This window comes from Ceratotherium simum, chromosome 16, assembly GCF_057802395.1.
Source record: "Ceratotherium simum simum isolate JZ-2026a chromosome 16, ASM5780239v1, whole genome shotgun sequence".
In the NCBI taxonomy this organism is placed as follows: domain Eukaryota; kingdom Metazoa; phylum Chordata; class Mammalia; order Perissodactyla; family Rhinocerotidae; genus Ceratotherium; species Ceratotherium simum.
In genome coordinates, this window is record NC_141915.1 from 43,342,395 (window position 1) to 43,359,619 (window position 17,225).

A 17,225-nucleotide genomic window follows, 5' to 3' on the forward strand; every position below is an offset into this window, starting at 1 on the left:
GACATACAACTATGTACGGGGCTTTGGGGGAAAAATAAATAAATAGAATCTTAAAAAAAAAAAAAAAAAGATTTGTGCTGGAACTGACAAAACTGAAGCTTCCATCATTTCTAATACAAAAGAATGTGGCATACTCAATTTTTTTAAAATAGAGAAAGCAATTTAGGGCCGGCCCCGTGGCTTAGCAGTTAAGTGCACACGCTCCACTGCTGGCAGCCCGGGTTCGGATCCCGGGTGGGCACCAATGCACCGCTTCTCCGGCCATGCTGAGGCCGCGTCCCACATGTAGCAACTGGAAGGATGTGCAGCTATGACATACAACTATCTACTGGGGCTTTGGGGGGAAAAAAAGTAAAATAAATAAAAAAGAAAAAGCAATTTATATAAAGGTGGTTGAAAATTGCCTTGAATTATATCAGTGTCCTTCCCACTTGAATAATCTACTACTATAATGTTTCAGAGGGTTGGGAATTAATGTTATGACTGAAATCCAAAATTTGGCCTAAAATGTCAATCATACCATAGAAGATATGGTTGTTTAAAATTTGCCCTTTGCAATATTGAACATTTTAGACATAAAGGATTTATTAGCCCCTGAGTAAGTGGATAACCTTACTCAAAGCCTAATGAGCTGATCTTTTTTTTCTGTTTAAACAGTAGTTCAAGTGTACACTTAAGTGTAACATACATAATAGAGTCTCTGAAGAAAGAATTGATTGTTAGATTGAAACAAGTACTCTTGAGGTGTCCATGGATATAACCTGACTCTTAAGAGTCTCAAATCAAGGTGAGAATAAACCAAAAATCCAAAATAAGGGTTACTAAATTAAAATAGGCTCTCTCAATACGCCACAGCCTGTTGCTACTGCCACATGAAGGACTAAGACTCCAACAGTACTTCAAAGGACTTCAAAGCCAATTTACTGACTCCAAAAAACAAGGTAATCTTTCTGATCTCATAATACCCAACCTCAGAGAAAGGAAAATTGAGGCAGAGATTTTATGGATTCCAGGAAGAGGTTCTACTAGTAGAAGAGATTATAGGGCTGATCAAAACAAAGCATAAAGTAAAATTCAACACATTCCTAATTGACTATCCACACAGAATTCATTTCCGTGATAGCTGGAAGGAATCAGAATAAATCGGAAGACAGTGATTTAAATAAAGTTTATTTTTTAAGAAGATGGTTAATTTAAAAGTTTTTGCAATACCACTGTTATAGGAGTGTATAGAGGTAACACATCTTTTCCTTAACCATGCTTCTTTTTACCTTCTGCGTAAAGGTAAAAATTTTTGTTAATTTCATAGTTAATGGTATAAAACAGAGGTCGGCAAACTTTTTCTCCAAAGCGCCAGACAGTAAATACTTTTCAGGCTTTACAGGCTACATAAGGTCTCTGTCACACATTTTTTCTTTTACAACCCTTTAAAAATGTAAAATCCATTGTTAGCTTGCACCATACAAAAACAGACTGGGCCAAATTTGGCTTGCAGGCAGCAGTTTGCCGACCCCTGGTATAAAATATCTACTTTCCGTCTGGTCAGAGAAATTGCTCTCTTCATGCTTCTTGTAGAGAAAGGCCTTATTTACAATTGAATGTGGCTTGTGACAAAAGTAGAAATGGAGAGTTCCTGCTCACCTCTGACTCTCCCTAGCAGTTCTTCCATTCACTCACTCATTCAATTTGTTGAGCACCTACTATGTACACTCTTAAATATCTTTGTGTTAGCAGAGATTTCCAGTGTTTCTTCCTTAAAAGGGCAGTTTCTCTAAACCTGTAATTATCAGGTCTTTATCATGTTTTAGGGCAAATCAGGATTAAAATCTCTACTAGCAATCAAAAGGATTCATGATTATAAAAAATGAATCTAGCTAACAGTGATATCCTTGCACTCAATACTGACACATCCTTCTTAAAATCACAGCCTAGAGATGAGGAAAAATGTAACTATCTCTACTTAAAAAGATACCTCTTTTCCTCCCATAGGCTGAAACTTTTTTTAAAAAACATTCTCAAATCTAGAACATATACCGTATTTCTTCTCATTTTCCTAGTTTGTTGCCATGTAACAAAAAATCTAGATCCAGGTAGGACTCTTCATTAGCTTTCTATTTCAGCCATAAAACAATACATTTAGGGGTGACTACTACTTCTGAAGCAATTTACACTCCCACATTTCCTCTCAGGGAAGGAGTGGTCATGATTCTCCTTCAGGATAAAAACTGTTAACTGTCAGCTCTCTGAATATTCCTGCTTATTGAAGGTGAGAGAAGACTTTTTAAAGGTGCCAACAGGAGCTCAGGACTTCAGTATTAAAATATAAAGGTTGCCCCCATTCCAGATCTTTGGTACAGACATCAACTATAATTATCTGATTACCCACACCACAGAGACATGGCACATTTTGTAATTAGAAGTGTTTGTGATTTTCCTTTTGACCATGTAAACAAAAGGGGAAATGTCTTGGGAAACCACTTTGCAATGTTCTCTCATTTCTCTTAAATATACATGTGCACAACCAGTTCTCCCTCTGATCAAGTTCATGAAGAGAGAATAGAGTGGACCAAGGTTATCGCTTTCGCTCCCCTCTTTGTGTCCTTTTCTTTTCCTTTTCCTTTCGTTCCTGCTTGGCTAGTTTCTCTCTCTCCCTCTGCAGCTTGTCCTGTTCCTTCTTCCTTTGGGATTCATCCCGAAGCGAGTCTCGCTCTAGTTTTCGGGCATTGAGGACATCTTCCACATTGGTGTTTCGGAACAGAGCTATAGGTGAGTTAAGGGATTAAGGCACAGGTCACACAGGTCCCAACTATTGCTCTCTTTCCTCATTCTTGCTGTCCTCTCTCTACATGCTGAGTCTTGAATACTCTCTACTTATTCCTAGTCTTAAAAAAACGTCCTTGGGCCAGCCCCGTGACTTAGCAGTTAAGCACATGCGCTCCACTACTGGCGGCCCGGGTTCGGATCCCGGGCGAGCACCGACGCACCGCTTCTCTGGCCATGCTGAGGCCACGTCCCACATACAGCAACTAGAAGGATGTGCAACTATAACATACAACTATCTACTGGGGCTTTGGGGAAGAAAAAAAGGAGGAGGATTGGCAATAGATGTTAGCTCAGAGCGGGTCTTCCTCAGCAAAAAGAGGAGGATTAGCATGGATGTTAGCTCAGGGCTGATCTTCCTCACAAAAAAAAAAAAGAAGTCCTGGGGCCGGCCCCGTGGTGTGGCGGTTAAGTGTGCGTGCTCCGCTGCTGGCGGCCTGGGTTCGGATCCCAGCACGCACGGATGCACTGCTTGTCAGGCCATGCTGTGGCGGCGTCCCGCATAAAGTGGAGGAAGATGGGCACGGATGTTAGCTCGGGGCCAGTCTTCCTCAGCAAAAAGGATTGGCATGGATGTTAGCTCAGGGCTGATCTTCCTCACAAAAAAAAAAAAAGTCCTTATGTTTATCTTTTGTCTAATGGTAAATCTTAAAACTACCATTATGAAAGTTTAAAACTAACCCTCAGAATAAAAATCTCATTCAGACTTATCTAAATCTGAATGTTAAAATACTTTACGAAAATGAAATTTCATTCTAGAATAAGTATATCATTCAATGGCAGAATATTGTTGGAGGATCTAGGCTAGTTTTAGTGAATAAAGTATTAATATAACTAGCAAAATTTTTATATACCTGGCACTATTAAAATGCTTGAAAAGAGTTATTTAACCTTACTAAACTTTATCAATTTGTTTTCCCTAGATCAATAAAGCTTAAGTGAAAATCATGTTCTAATAACCATAAACTCTGAATTTATAAGATATGAAATAGTAAGTTTAACAGGTTAGAAAATACCTACTCAAAGATTTTATCTCTTGGGGTCGGCCCCGTGGCTTGGCGGTTAAGTGCGTGTGCTCCGCTACTGGCGGCCCGGGTTCGGATCCCGGGCGCGCACCGCCGCACCGCCTCTCTGGCCATGCTGAGGCCCTATCCCACATACAGCAACTAGAAGGATGTGCAACTGTGACGTACAACTATCTACTGGGGGGCTTTGGGGGAAAAAAAAGGAGGAGGATTGGCTATGGATGTAGCTCAGAGCCAGTCTTCCTCAGCAAAAAAGAGGAGGATTAGCACGGATGTTAGCTCACGGCTGATCTTCCTCACAAAAGAAAAAAAGAAAAGATTTTATCTCTCATTTCTTATGACTTTAAAAACATAACATCTTACTATCAGATAAGCTCCTCTCTACTCTTAAAACATAACTTCTTCCCACTTTAGTGCTTTCAAATAAATAAGTCTCCCTGAAATAACCTCCTCTTCTCTGATAATCCACCTTACTTCTCACCTTTAAGGTGGATTTCTAAATCCATCTTCTTTAGGAAGCTTTTCATAAGTTACTCTGTCAGTAGGGACTTTCCTCAGCACATATGTTTCAATCTGTCCATATTTTCAGCTTTAAAATATTCAGTGGTTGTGTTCTCTTTCCAACAAATTATAAAGTCTTTGAGGACAAAGACCAAAACTTCAATATTATTTTAATTTCTTCCACAGCGCTGGGAAACCCAGTGCTATACACAGGGAATACAGATTTTTATTTTCCCTTAGAAATTCTTCCTCTAAGCTAACCCCTTCACAGTACATGTTAGCATGTTTTGTTTGAGGAAAGTTCTTGCTAAATTGACTATTTAGGGCTGTCCTAGGAATGGGGCTCATAATGCTAGCCTGACACGAGTTCCTGGGGGTAAAGGGAGACCCAAGCAATGACACCAAAATAAAAACTGATCCTCAAGAGGATTCTACGTAGAAGCACATGGGGATGGACATACAGAAGGATACATCTGTCAGAACCAATGTTCACTGTGGTGGCACCTGAATCATCCTTCTCATCTGCTTCAGTGGGTGATGTTAAGGAAAATCAGACAGAAAACAAAAGGTTAGCACATCCCAATCCAACATAAGAAGACACTCAATAAACTGATGGGTAGGAAAAGCATGCTGAATGGAAGGACACTGTCAGGGATGTGGTGGTAAACCCAGGAGAGTCATCTTTAGAAGTCTCAACTTGGGGAAGATTGTTCAAAGCATCTATAAGAGCCTTATCACTTGGAGGCTGAAAAGGAACTTAAGCTGGTCTGGGTGGACTGCCACATTACCCAGAAGCCACAGGATGGCGAGATGACCTCTAAAACAGTGGTTCTCAAAGTGTGTCTCCCAGAACTCTCTGGGAACTTGTTAGAAATGCACATTCTTGGGCCTCACCCTGGACCTAGTAAATCAGAAACTTTTAGGGGGTAGGGCTCAGCAATCTGTGTTTTAACAAGTCCTTAGGAGAACCACCGCTTAAAACATTCTTTTCTAGCCCAAGAAATGCGATTTTGTAATTGGAACTGTGAAAATTAATAAGGGAAACCTCAACCAAAATTGGAGTCAGGAAAGTGTGTAGAGGGAGTTCTCACACTCTTCTGTTCACCATTAATTACTCCAAACAGGAAGAGACTACCTTGCATCTCCAACAGGAAGTTGCCTACTATTTTACTACTCAAGCAGGAGGAAGATTTTCTTCTTGCCCAGAAACAAGCTCAGCCAATAGAAAATACCACAGCTCAGTCAATGAGGAACTGTCGCCACCCTGAACTCTTAATCTCCTCCAATGAAGTTTCATTTAGAACAGCCTCTCCCAACTCCCCCTTTTTCTCTGTAAAAGTGAGCTCCTCCCCTTTGTTCTCGGGACTTTCCTGTGGTTCGGCATAGTTGGCATGTCTCAAATTCTTTTGGTATTCCCGAATAAACTCATTTTGCTGGTAAAATAATTGGCTGTTTTACTTTAAAGTTGACAGAACCATAGCTCTGCTAACGCTGGCAAGAAAAATCATGAGGAAAAACCAGAAGCGAAGTTGGCCCCAAAGAGCCTAAAAACTCTTTTCTAAACTAGTGATTAGACAGCTGACATTTCTGGTATGATGTCTACTCCATTCAAGTAGGCTCAGTAAGCTAACTACTTCCCAAACAAATTTCAAATTCACAGGGAACCAAACCTGCCCCTACCAGCAACACTTTCGTTTTACAGAGTCCCCTCAAATTCCAGATTTATTCTGGTGTTGCTTGGGGTTCAGGCTCACTTTTAATTATGCGGTCACTGGAATATTTTTTTTTTTTTTTGTGAGGAAGATCAGCCCTGAGCTAACATCTGCCAATCCCCCTCTTTTTGCTGAGGAAGACTGGCCCTGGGCTAACATCTGTGCCCATCTTCCTCCACTTTATATGGGACGCCACCACAGCATGGCTCCACCAACGGTGTGTCGGTGCACGCCCAGGATCCGAACCTGCCAACCCCGGGCCGCAGCAGTGGAGTGCACGCACTTAACTGCTTGCGCCACCGGGCCGGCCCCTGGAATATTTTTTTTAAAAGATTCAAATGAAACTGCTCCAAATTTGGGAATCCCTCATCCAAAAATATCCAGGTTCTAGTTCTGGTTTTGCCACTAATTCTATGAACATCTCTGATCACCCATTCACCTCTTAGTGCCTCAGTTTCCTTATCAACTGGGAGAGAATATAAAGATGGATTATACATGTGACACTGCACTGCACAGAAAGATATTATACAAATATAAATAATTATAGCTATACCTTGTTTTCTGAAAACACAATATAAATGGTCCATTGTTAAAGCATTATTTGTTTTACACTGAAGTTTTCAGGAACATACTGATTATGAGTTATAAAATTTAAGTCCAATATCAACTATTCCAACATCATTCCTTACACCCATGAAGAGCCATAGACTTTTTCTCTTCTGCCATTTTAGAGGAGAAAATTAAGCTATAGTACAGAGGGGGATTGGCAACTTCACAAAGCTCACTGCAAACCAGCAAACGCTTTTGGCTTGAGGCTCAGGGAACAGTGCCGAGACTCCAAAAAGGATATTCCTCTTCATCTGTCACATCAGCATATTGGGCCAGGAGGGCAGCTTTTCTCTGCTTCTCCTCTTCTGACACAATCCTGGGCTTCACCACGATCTGTGCCTGCTTCTCAATTAGGGTGGCAATGGCCTGTACCTCATCTGGGAGGTGGTGGAAGGGAAGGGAGGGACAACAAGGTTGTATGTGAGAGAAAACAAGCTCGCCGAACTACTAGTCCACCCAGGCAGTGCTTGGAGTAAAGGCAATGGCATCTGCTGACTTAGAGCCCTGGGGTTCAAAGGAGGTGCCTCAGGGGCCAATGACAAACGCAAGAAAAGGCCATGCAGGCCAGGCTTTAGGTCTTGTATCCGTCTTCAATCAGAGCAACCCAGCTTTTACTTGTTTTACATATTGAAGTTCCGCTGCTTTAAAAGAAAGGTTGAAAAGCACTGCATTAGAACTATAGAAAATTAAGCCTCCAAATATGCAACTTGCTCCCCTCTCAACCCAGAAACCTAAGAAGGAATCTAGCATCAGTGTAAGCTGGTCTCTCTTTTTTTTTTTTTTTTGTGAGGAAGATCAGCCCTGAGCTAACATCCATGCCAATTCTCCTCTTTTTGCTGAGGAAGACTGGCCCTGAGCTACCATCTATTGCCAATCCTCCTCCTTTTTTTCCCTTTTTCTCCCCAAAGCCCCAGTAGATAGTTGTATGTCATAGCTGCACATCCTTCTAGTTGCTGTATGTGGGACGCTGCCTCAGCATGGCTGGACAAGCAGTGCCTCAGTGTGCGCCCGGGATGCGAACCCAGGCCGCCAGTAGCAGAGCTCACGCACTCAACTGCCAAGCTGCGGGACTGGCCCTAAGCTGGTCCCTTTCATATCGATAATTATGCCAGGTGAAATTCTTAGATTATTTTAAAATAAAATCAACTATTAGGTTCTCCACTCTCATAGAAAGGAGGCAATGGCATCAAGTAGTGGTTCTCATGCCTGTCTGCACATTAGAATCATCTAGGAAAGCTTTTTTTTTTTTCCTTTTGTGAGGAAGATCAGCCCTGAGCTAACATCCATGCCAATCCTCCTCTTTTTGCTGAGGAAGACTGGCCCTGAGCTAACATCCGTGCCATCTTCCTCCACTTTATGTGGGACACTGCCACAGCATGGCCTGACAAGCGGTGCACCCCTGTGCGCCCGGGATCCGAACCTGGGCCACCAGCAGCGGAGCGTGCGCACTTAACCACTATGCCACGGGGCCGGCCCCAGGGAAGCTTTTACAAAAAAAAAAACAATGCCTGGGCCCCAACACCAAAGATGTTTATATAATTAATTGGTCCATGGTGTGGCCTCAGCACTGGCATTTTTTAAAGTACATCAAGTGATTCTAACGCACAGCCAAGACTGAGAACCAATATGTAGATAGTTTAGAATAGATTCTATTCAAGTTTGGCTTTTATGATTTGATTTTTCTGCAGCTAATTTATGATCCTAATGGTGAGCATATTAACCTATTTCTTTTCATTTTAAAGAGTGAAGTGTTTAGTTGAATAAAGTAAAAGACCAATCATAGTGTTATGAAAGGAGAACATGAAAAAAGGTGGGAGGTGGGAAAGTATAATTGACCCTCTCTCTGCAATTATCTGCAATGCAAATCTACAAGGGGCAGTGGAAAGAGGATGAAAAAGAAAAAAGCAAAAACCACAGTGAAGATAACTGTGGTCAGCTGAAGTGGAAAAATCTAATAGGGGAAAAGGAAAGCAACGTTCAGTTAAAAAGTTAAAGGGGCCAGTCCAGTGGCATAGTGGTTACGTTCGTGTGCATGCTCCGCTTTGGTGGCCCGGGGTTTGTGGGTTCGGATCCCGGGCACGGACCAATGCACCGCTTATCAAGCTATGCTATGGCAGGCGTCCCACACATAAAGTAGGGGAAGATGGGCACGGATGTTAGCCCAGGGCCAATCTTCCTCAGCAAAAAGAGGACTGGCCACAGATGTTAGCTCAGGGCTAATCTTCCTCACCAAAAAAATAAAAATAAAAAAAAGTTAAAGTAAGCTGCTGGGTGTCAGCCAGTTTAAATTATCTTAAGGAAAACGAGTATCCAATGGAGGAAACTGAAAACTCCCTCCCTAACAGCTATATAGTAAAGGTTCTTGGGAAAGGCACTGGAGGTTAGACGTAAAAACTCAAACTCCACCTTCTTTTTTCACCTTGGTGACAACATTCTGAGTTTCCGACCATCGTTCCACAATCTCCTTGCAGATGTTAAGGAGGGAATCTTCTTCCTAGTTGGAAAAGCAGACCAATTAATTTCCTGAGAGAGCACTCAACCTGAACAAGGCCTATGCTGAGGTACGGCTCTCCCTGCTGGTGATGAAAAAAAATCAGGGGAGGGTGTGGGAGCCACAGAATAGAGAGCATCTTTCTCTTCTGAGGCTTTGGATACAGAAGTAATTTTGTGTGTGAGTCCCAGAATCCACACCCGCTAGGTCAAGAGCACCCACTCCATCCTGCCAAGCTCCAGGGGAAATCAGGGGAAGGGATTCCCACCAACTCAGGGCAGTCCTCCTCATTCCTTTGGAGCAAAAACCTGCTGCCTGAGTCAAACTCTCCTCTGTGAAATCTTTCTTGGCTGATATACTCAACTCGGTACGTCCTCCAAGGTTATCAACTTTCTTGCTGGAACATATCCATGAGCTTGCTGACTTGTAATAAAGAGGAGATAAGTGAGTAGATGGTCTCCTATCCAACCATCCCTCTGTCCATTTTACGTAAGCACACATATTCTGAATAATGATATTGGGTCAGGTCTCTCTCATAGCTAGTTATGAGTGGGGCCTCAAGGAGTCTGCAGATACTTTGTTAATTTTTTCTGTTTTTTTTGGTCAGGAGATCAGCCCTGAGCTAACATCTGCCAATCCTCCTCTCTGTTTGCTGAGGAAGACTGGCCCTGGGCTAACATCCGTGCCCATCCTCCTCCACTTTATATGGGACGCCACCACAGCATGGCTTGCCAAGCAGTGTGTCAGTGCGCGCCCGGGATCCGAACGGACGAACCCTGGGCCGCCACAGCGGAGCACATGCACTTAACTGCTTGCGCCACCGGGCCGGCCCCAACACACATATTCTGCATGCCAACTATCTTCCTCCTTAGCATGGTATAACAATAAGGATATTGGCTTTGGTGTCAGACATACTTAAATTCAAATCCAGATCTATGAGCAAGTTTCTTAACTTTCTGAGCTTCACATCTTCCCAGGATTTTAGTGAGGATGAATGAGAATGTGTATAAAGTCCCTCCTCTGCTTGGCAAAAAATAGGCATTTCAACAAATACGGCTATTTCCCTCCATCTTCATTATGGCTATCTTCGTCATCTTCACGTTCTACCCCTCAGGACGAGCTGTCACATTTACTAAGTGCTCACCATGTGCCAGGCACTGTTCTGAATACTTTACATAAGAACTCTCAATTCTTAAAACAATCCCATGAAGTAAGTATTATTACTACTCTCAATTTGCAGATGAGGAAACCAAAGCACAGAGGTTAAGAAACTTGCCTGAGGTCATACAAGTAATAAGTGTATTAAAGAGGATTTGAACCCAAGCAGTCTGGCTCGGAACCCATGTTCTCAATCATTACATTATACTATTTCTCAAAGAAAACTGAGGAGAGGCAGAACACAGACACTGTGGACATCCTTATTTTGTATCCAACAAAGGATTCCATCCTCTACCCTGCATCCTTTAAGCACAAATGCCAGACATATAGAACTTCTTTGGTCCAGAGTTCCTGTAGTTCATGGACCTCCAGCAGGAAAAGCCAAGGAAGAGGAAAAGAAAAAAGGACTGCAGAGGCAAAAGAGAAAGTGTGCTCTTGGAGGAAAGGTGGTTTATTCTCCCAGTCTCCTCACCCAAAACAAAGTAGTTCCCTTCATCCATTTGTTCACTTATTCATCCAGATGGTGCTGGCTACGTTCAAGGCACTAAGATGAGTGCTAAGAGATAGGAGAGAAATAGTCCCTGGCCTCATGACACTTATAATTTAGAAGGCTGGCATATAAATGGCTGCCATAAAATGTAATACCCTACTTAATGTAATGATCCTACTTAAAATTGCAACTCACCTCTCCATTCCACTCCTGATCCTCTTGCAATGTTCCTTTTTTCCTAGCACTTATCATTTTCTAACACACTATATAACTTACTGATTATGTTTTTCCCTGCTGGAATGCAACCCCTGAGGGCAGGGATTTCTGTCTGTTTTGTTCCCTGAGGTACCCCCAGCACTTAGGGCAGTGCCTGGCAGAGTAATCCATCAACAGAAATTTGATCAGTCAATCAATGCAAATGCTATTGGAGGGAATAAAGAGAAGAATGATAGAAAGCTTTTGTTTACTGTTATTTGCTCCTGACTATATACACTGTTCTTGAATATTACCTCAAATTGTTGCTGACAAACTTCTTAGTACCAAATACTCAATCCTAGCCCAATCTGGTAAGTGATTTGGCTATGCCTTTTGTTTTTCCTAGAAAAGGATTTGGTAGAACAGTCAGGGGCTTTTATATGCAGCCCAACTGACTGACTGACAGACAATAAGCAGCACTGTGAATGACATGTTCGATATTTACCATATTCACTGGCCTTGCTGCTCTGTAAAGTCGCTCCTCATTTGTTTCGCGGACAGGACCCCGGCCTGGCCAATTCTTCCCAAAGTTATTTTCTACATAGAATGGGTTGGGAAAACTATGAGAAACTTAAGCATGGTGTGTGAATCCGGCAGACGGAAGGGGGAAACCACTCTTAAAAATGAGTTTGTCTTCTACGGTTTATGCAAACAAGAGGCAGATATAAAGAACCAACTCTGGTCCTAGATAACTTTGTCTCTTCTACCAAGAGACTGTTAACAGTCTAAGGCAAATTCATGCCTGCCTTTATCAGCAGACATACAGCTCCAAATAATGACACCAGGAATAGAACAGGTAAACAAGCTGGTACCAAGGGGCACTCAAGTTATTTCAACTTCTTTTTCATGGAGTCTTGAGACACTTCCCAGCTAAAAATAAAAAACTAACTTTAATTGCTTGCCTCTTACTATTTCCCCCTACAACTTGCAATGTTAGGGTCCAAGAAAAGAATTTATTGCACTGTGTTGTATTCCACTGACTATGAACTGCATCACAAGCTGTTAAAGCTTTTCCCATTGAGGTCAATCTCACCAGAGCAGGCTCTGGGACTAAAAGTTAAAAGTGGCCCTTGCCAGGAGGACCTGGGACAGCTGCACTAGTGTTATATTTCAACCATGTACACAATCAATGAACTGCACTTCTACCAAGTAAGTGTCAGTGGAGATGATGGCAGCAGAAATGATCAGGTTGGAAAAGTGGACATCTTGGTGATGTACCACTTACACATACCTTAAAGAACACATTTCTGAATTCTTGACTCTGCTTCTAAGAGGCTAAGTACCTAGTTTCTCTCTTCCTTACAACTCTGATCTCTCTTATTCTCCCATCTACTCCCCCCTCACACACACCAATGACTACTGCATTTCTAAGTACTATAAAAGACCAAGACCGATATTTGCTTCAGTTCTGTCTAGGCATGAAAAGATTTCTACCGCTACTTTACCCTTTTTGGACTCCTACCTCCAAAATAGGAACCGAGAGAGTACCTCCTGCAGCCTTTTGTCATAGGACAGCCCTGGACACTGCCTCTTAAAGGGCACAGACATCCCAAAGCACTTTATTCCTCCCCTCTGAACATTGTCAACGGATGAGAATGAAATCGGTCGTTAGACGTTTATGATAAAACTCTCACTTAGATATTTCAATGCCTTCGGAAGAATGCTCACCCAGTTCACTCACAAGCATCCGAGAGGGCCTTGTCCCCAGGAATAAGAGAAAGCCATTCCTCTCTATGCACCTGCAACCTTCCGGCTTCCCCAAACCCTAGAGCAACCCCCTTCCCCTGCGCCCCAGACCTCAGAAGAGTATTCCTCTCCTAGATGAGACCACTAATCCTCTGGGACACCCATCAGGGAAAAGGTGATACGAAGTACTGACAGGGGCCAGCAAGAGGCTAAAGGAATGTGACCGGGCTTCTCACCAGGAAAGCAGAGAGGATACCCTGCAGAGCGTCCAGCTTCTCTTCTTCCTCCTCCTCCTGCAGGACACCCAGGATGTAGGCACCGTAAACGGCTCGGTCCACTCCCAGTGCCTCCAACCGTCCGTCCAGCCACGATCCAAAGCCGCTGCCCCCGCCATCGCCTTCGCCGGAGGCAGCCTCAGCCCCTGCGCTGGGCGCCGCCATCTTGGGGTCACGATCCTGCCACCCCCCCAGGGCGCCTACCGCAGTGCCTGACGGGCCGCACCGCGGGCCCACTGCGCATGCTCGGAGAGGGAACCCACGCGCCCGCACGCCGGGCGTGGAGCCCTGTCGACTGGCGGTGACCGGCCTGGGCGTTTTTACTTTCTAAGTAGAGCGAAGCTGGGCATGCTCACGGTCACGTGGTCTCTCAGGAACCCTGGCAGGTGAGTATTCTTAACAGACTTTTTTTACAGTTGGGGAACGCAGAGAGCTTCGGTAACTTGGCGAAAGTCACGCGGCTAATAACTAAACAGGACTGGAACTCAACTTCGATTCCAGCGCTTGAGGCCTCATCACCACGCTGCCCTGCCGCGCGCACTCGTGGGATACCGAGCCAGCTGCTTCCACACAGCTTTCAAGCGGGAACCTGCGGACTCTGTCCAGAATACCCACCGTCGCTATCAACTACTTCCACCCTCGCCTTTCCAGGCTCATCCCCTATCAAAACTCAAGCTCCGGAAAACCTTCCCTGATTCCCTGCAGTCTGTGTTAAGACCCCTCCAATGTGGTGTACTTAACGCAGTACGGGACACATAGTAGGTGCTCAATAAATGAACAAGCAACCTCAAGTCATTTCTTTCACTCACTCATTCATTCAGCACTTACACAGAAATATCTTTGAGGAACCTTCTTTAACCTTGGCCAGGCACTGTGCTAAGGGCTTTTGATGCATTATCTCTTGTAATCCTCCCAACAGCCCTGTGAGGAGATGCTTTTAGTCCACGTTTAAAGATAAAGGAAATGAGACACAGAGAGTCACACAGCCACAGGGAGCCTAACCAGAGGCAAGAGCTCAGGGACAGCTGCCAGAGAGCTTCAGCTGACTCTGCAAAACACTTGGCTCTGGCCTGAAATGAATTACCTAAGACCTGGGTTAGCTTTCCCTGAACTGCACAGGAGGCTGGCCGGTCCCTGGCCTGACTCCTTCATTCACTAAATATGTATTGAGTACCTACAGCATGGCATTGCTGTTAGGCACTGAAAATCCAAAGGTGAATGTCACAAAGTCTCTGCCCTCAAAGGGTCTTCAGTCCAGTGGGAATGGACATGTTTAAACTAATAATGACAATATAGTGAGATAAATGTTTTAATGGAGCTTTGTCTAATGGAGGTTGCAGTAGGGTGCCAAGAAGATCAGGTTAACGTTGCCTGTTGGAGTGGGGTTGGAAGCTGTGGAAATGGGGGCTCGGAAAGGCTTCCTAATGGAGATGATGCTTGCACTTTTTTGGAGAATAAATAAGAGTTCTGTAGGCAAAAAGACTGGAAGAAAAAGGGAGCAGACCCAGATGCAGGGAATGGTGTGCAAAGGTTTGTTAGGGGGCCTCCAGAGAATCGCGTATGGCTTGAGCAACCAGTTCGGATAGAAGATATTCAGGGGATGACAACAAAAAGAAAAGGAGGGGCTTGTGTACCTTGCAAAGGGCCTGTTGAGAGAGTTCACTACTCTCATTATCACTGGGATAAATGAATGGACATGGAACATTATAAAACTCAGAAGAAATACAGGATACTGTGACTATTACCCCCTGGCTTCTGTGTGCTTACTGAGTTAGAATGTAACATAAGGGAGTCAGAGGCCAGAGTCAGCCCCCAAAGACTTGCCCTTGTTTCAGGTCCTCAGATGTACCTTCTAACCCAATGGCTGTCTAGCAGGTGGGGCTTGTCATTTGACAGACTTGAGAGCCATCATGGCTTAAGGATCATAGTTTGAGGTCAGTGCAGAGGCCCCACAACCAGAAAAGTAGCATAGAATTTTGTTCATTTTTTTTTAAACTTGTTACTTTGAAGTCATTCCAGACTCAGGAAGTTGCAAAAATAATACGTAGAGACCAGTGCGCTTTCACCCAGTTTCCCCCAGTGGTAACATCTTACATAACTATAGTACAATATCAGAATCAGGAAACTGATATTGGTACAATGCGCAAAGTTTTTTTTGAAGGCGTCACAAGCTTCTCACAAAACTGGGTGAAGGGTCTCCAGACCCTGCATTAAAAACATAGCCTCCAGGGATGGCCCGGTGGAGCAAGCGGTTAAGTGCACGGTTAAGTGCATGCGCTTCGCTGGGGCGGCCCGGGGTTCTCCGGTTTGGATCCCAGGCACGCACCGATGCACTGCTTGGCAAGCCATGCTGTGGCGGCGTCCCATATAAAGTGGAGGAAGGTGGGCACGGATGTTAGCCCAGGGCCAATCTTCCTCAGCAAAAAAAGAGGATTGGCAGATGTTAGCACAGGGCTGATCTTCCTCATTAAAAAAAAAAAATAGCCTCATTGGCTACTTTATTACAAAAGTAATTGCTCATGGTTCAAAAGAAATTCATAAAACTGGACAAATAACAGAAAGCTTACAGAAAAAAATCAAAATGGCTTTTTGCACTGTAAAAATATGTTGCATTCATAATTTTAAAAATATGCAGATTAAACTTGCATTGAGATACCATGTTTGCTTCTCAGATCAAAAAGTCTGATAATACCCTGTTAATCTGTGATTGGGTAACAAGCACTGGAAAATGTTGGAGCAGGAAGTAGATCTGTACAATCTTGTTAGAGGGCAGTTTGAAAAGACCCAGCATTTCTACTTCTAGAAATTTATAATACATACCTCTGTGCAGAGTGACTTATTTATAAGGATATTCATTGCTGTGATGCTTGTTGTAGTAAAAGAATAGAAATAGTCTACATCCTTTCTATAGGAGACTAGCTCAAAAAAGCCACACAAAGTATTGTGCAGCTGTAAAAATGGAGCAAGCTTTTTATGTACTGACATGTAGCAAAATTCAAGATACATTGTTAAGAAAAAAATGAGGCTCAGAACAATATGCAATGTTTGCTACCATTTGTGTTTGAAAAGAAGGTGGGGTAGGGGGAATACATATACATATGTGTTCTAGCATGTGCATAAAATATCTCTGGAAAGATACACAAGGGATGTGAGGATGGGTGTCACTAGGGAGGAGAACTCAGGGAGACCAGTTTTAAAACATCTTGTTTTAAAATTATGAGCTAGAGGCGGGCCAGGTGGCATAGTGGTTAAGCTCTCGCACTCCGCTTCCTTGGCCCGAGGGTTCACAGGTTCGGATCACCGTTGCGGCGATGCACCGCTTGTCAAGCCATGCTGTGGCGGCGTCCCATATAAAGTAGAGAAAGATGGGCACAGATGTTAGCCCAGGGCCAATCTTCCTCAGCAAAAAGAGGAGGATTGGCATCAGAGGTTAGCTCAGGGCTGATCTTCCTCACAAAATAAATAAATAAATAATAAAATAAAATTATGAGCTATTTTGTTATATTTATTTACCTTGCGTCTTTTTTTCCCCCCAAAGCCCCAGTAGATAGTTGTCATAGATGCACATCCTTCTAGTTGCTGTACATGGGACGCGACCTCAGCATGGCCAGACAAGCAGTGCGTCGGTGCGCGCCTGCCATCCGAACCCAGGCCACCAGCAGCGGAGTGCACACACTTAACCACCAAGCCACGGGGCCGGCCCAGCCTTGCGTGTTTTTTTTTGGTGAGGAAGATTGGCCCTGACCTAACATCTGTTGCCAGTCTTCCTCTTTTTGCTTGAGGAAGGTTGTTCCTGAGCTAACATCTGTGCCAATCTTCCTCTATTTTGTATGTGGGACGCCACCACAGCACAGCTTGACAAGCCATGTGTAGGTCTGCACCCAAGATCCAAACCCACGAACCCCAGGCCAACGAAGCGGACCACAGGAACTTAACCACTATGCAACAGGGCCAGCCCTTTTTTTTTTCCCCAAAGAAATAAAGCTTACTTGAAGCCTTTCCTCCAATCTCATTTTCTTCCCTCCCTCCCCAGAGGTAAACACTATTCCTGAATTTGGTGTTTATCTTCTTTTTGAATGTTTTGAAACATAGTACGTATCACTACATATGTAATACATATTATAACATATGTATGTATGTATGTATCTATCCATATGTATGTATCCATAAACAATATATCACATTGTTTTGCACATTGGACTT

The 17,225-nt window shown here is 43.6% G+C and overlaps 1 protein-coding gene and 1 long non-coding RNA gene across 3 annotated transcripts; one reads left to right on the forward strand and one right to left on the reverse strand.

Moving 5' to 3' along the window:
• Positions 1 to 1,149: 1,149 nt before the first annotated feature.
• Positions 1,150 to 13,213, reverse strand: CCDC43 (coiled-coil domain containing 43). Its single transcript, XM_004432566.3, has 5 exons — positions 12,984 to 13,213; positions 9,074 to 9,161; positions 6,909 to 7,044; positions 4,818 to 4,876; positions 1,150 to 2,760 (listed from the first exon to the last, which is right to left on the reverse strand). The coding sequence occupies exons 1-5, from the start codon at positions 13,185 to 13,187 to the stop codon at positions 2,573 to 2,575; spliced, it is 675 nt and encodes a 224-aa protein (XP_004432623.1). The 5' UTR covers positions 13,188 to 13,213; the 3' UTR covers positions 1,150 to 2,572.
• A 69-nt stretch (positions 13,214 to 13,282) lies between these two features.
• LOC147915043 (uncharacterized) lies at positions 13,283 to 17,022 on the forward strand. 2 transcript variants are annotated; one of them, XR_015554742.1, is made up of 3 exons: positions 13,283 to 13,408; positions 16,561 to 16,746; positions 16,872 to 17,022. It is a non-coding gene; the product is annotated as an uncharacterized LOC147915043 (long non-coding RNA). The 2 variants fall into 2 exon arrangements; XR_015554741.1 differs by having other exon boundaries at positions 16,561 to 17,022.
• The last annotated feature ends 203 nt before the right edge of the window (positions 17,023 to 17,225 follow it).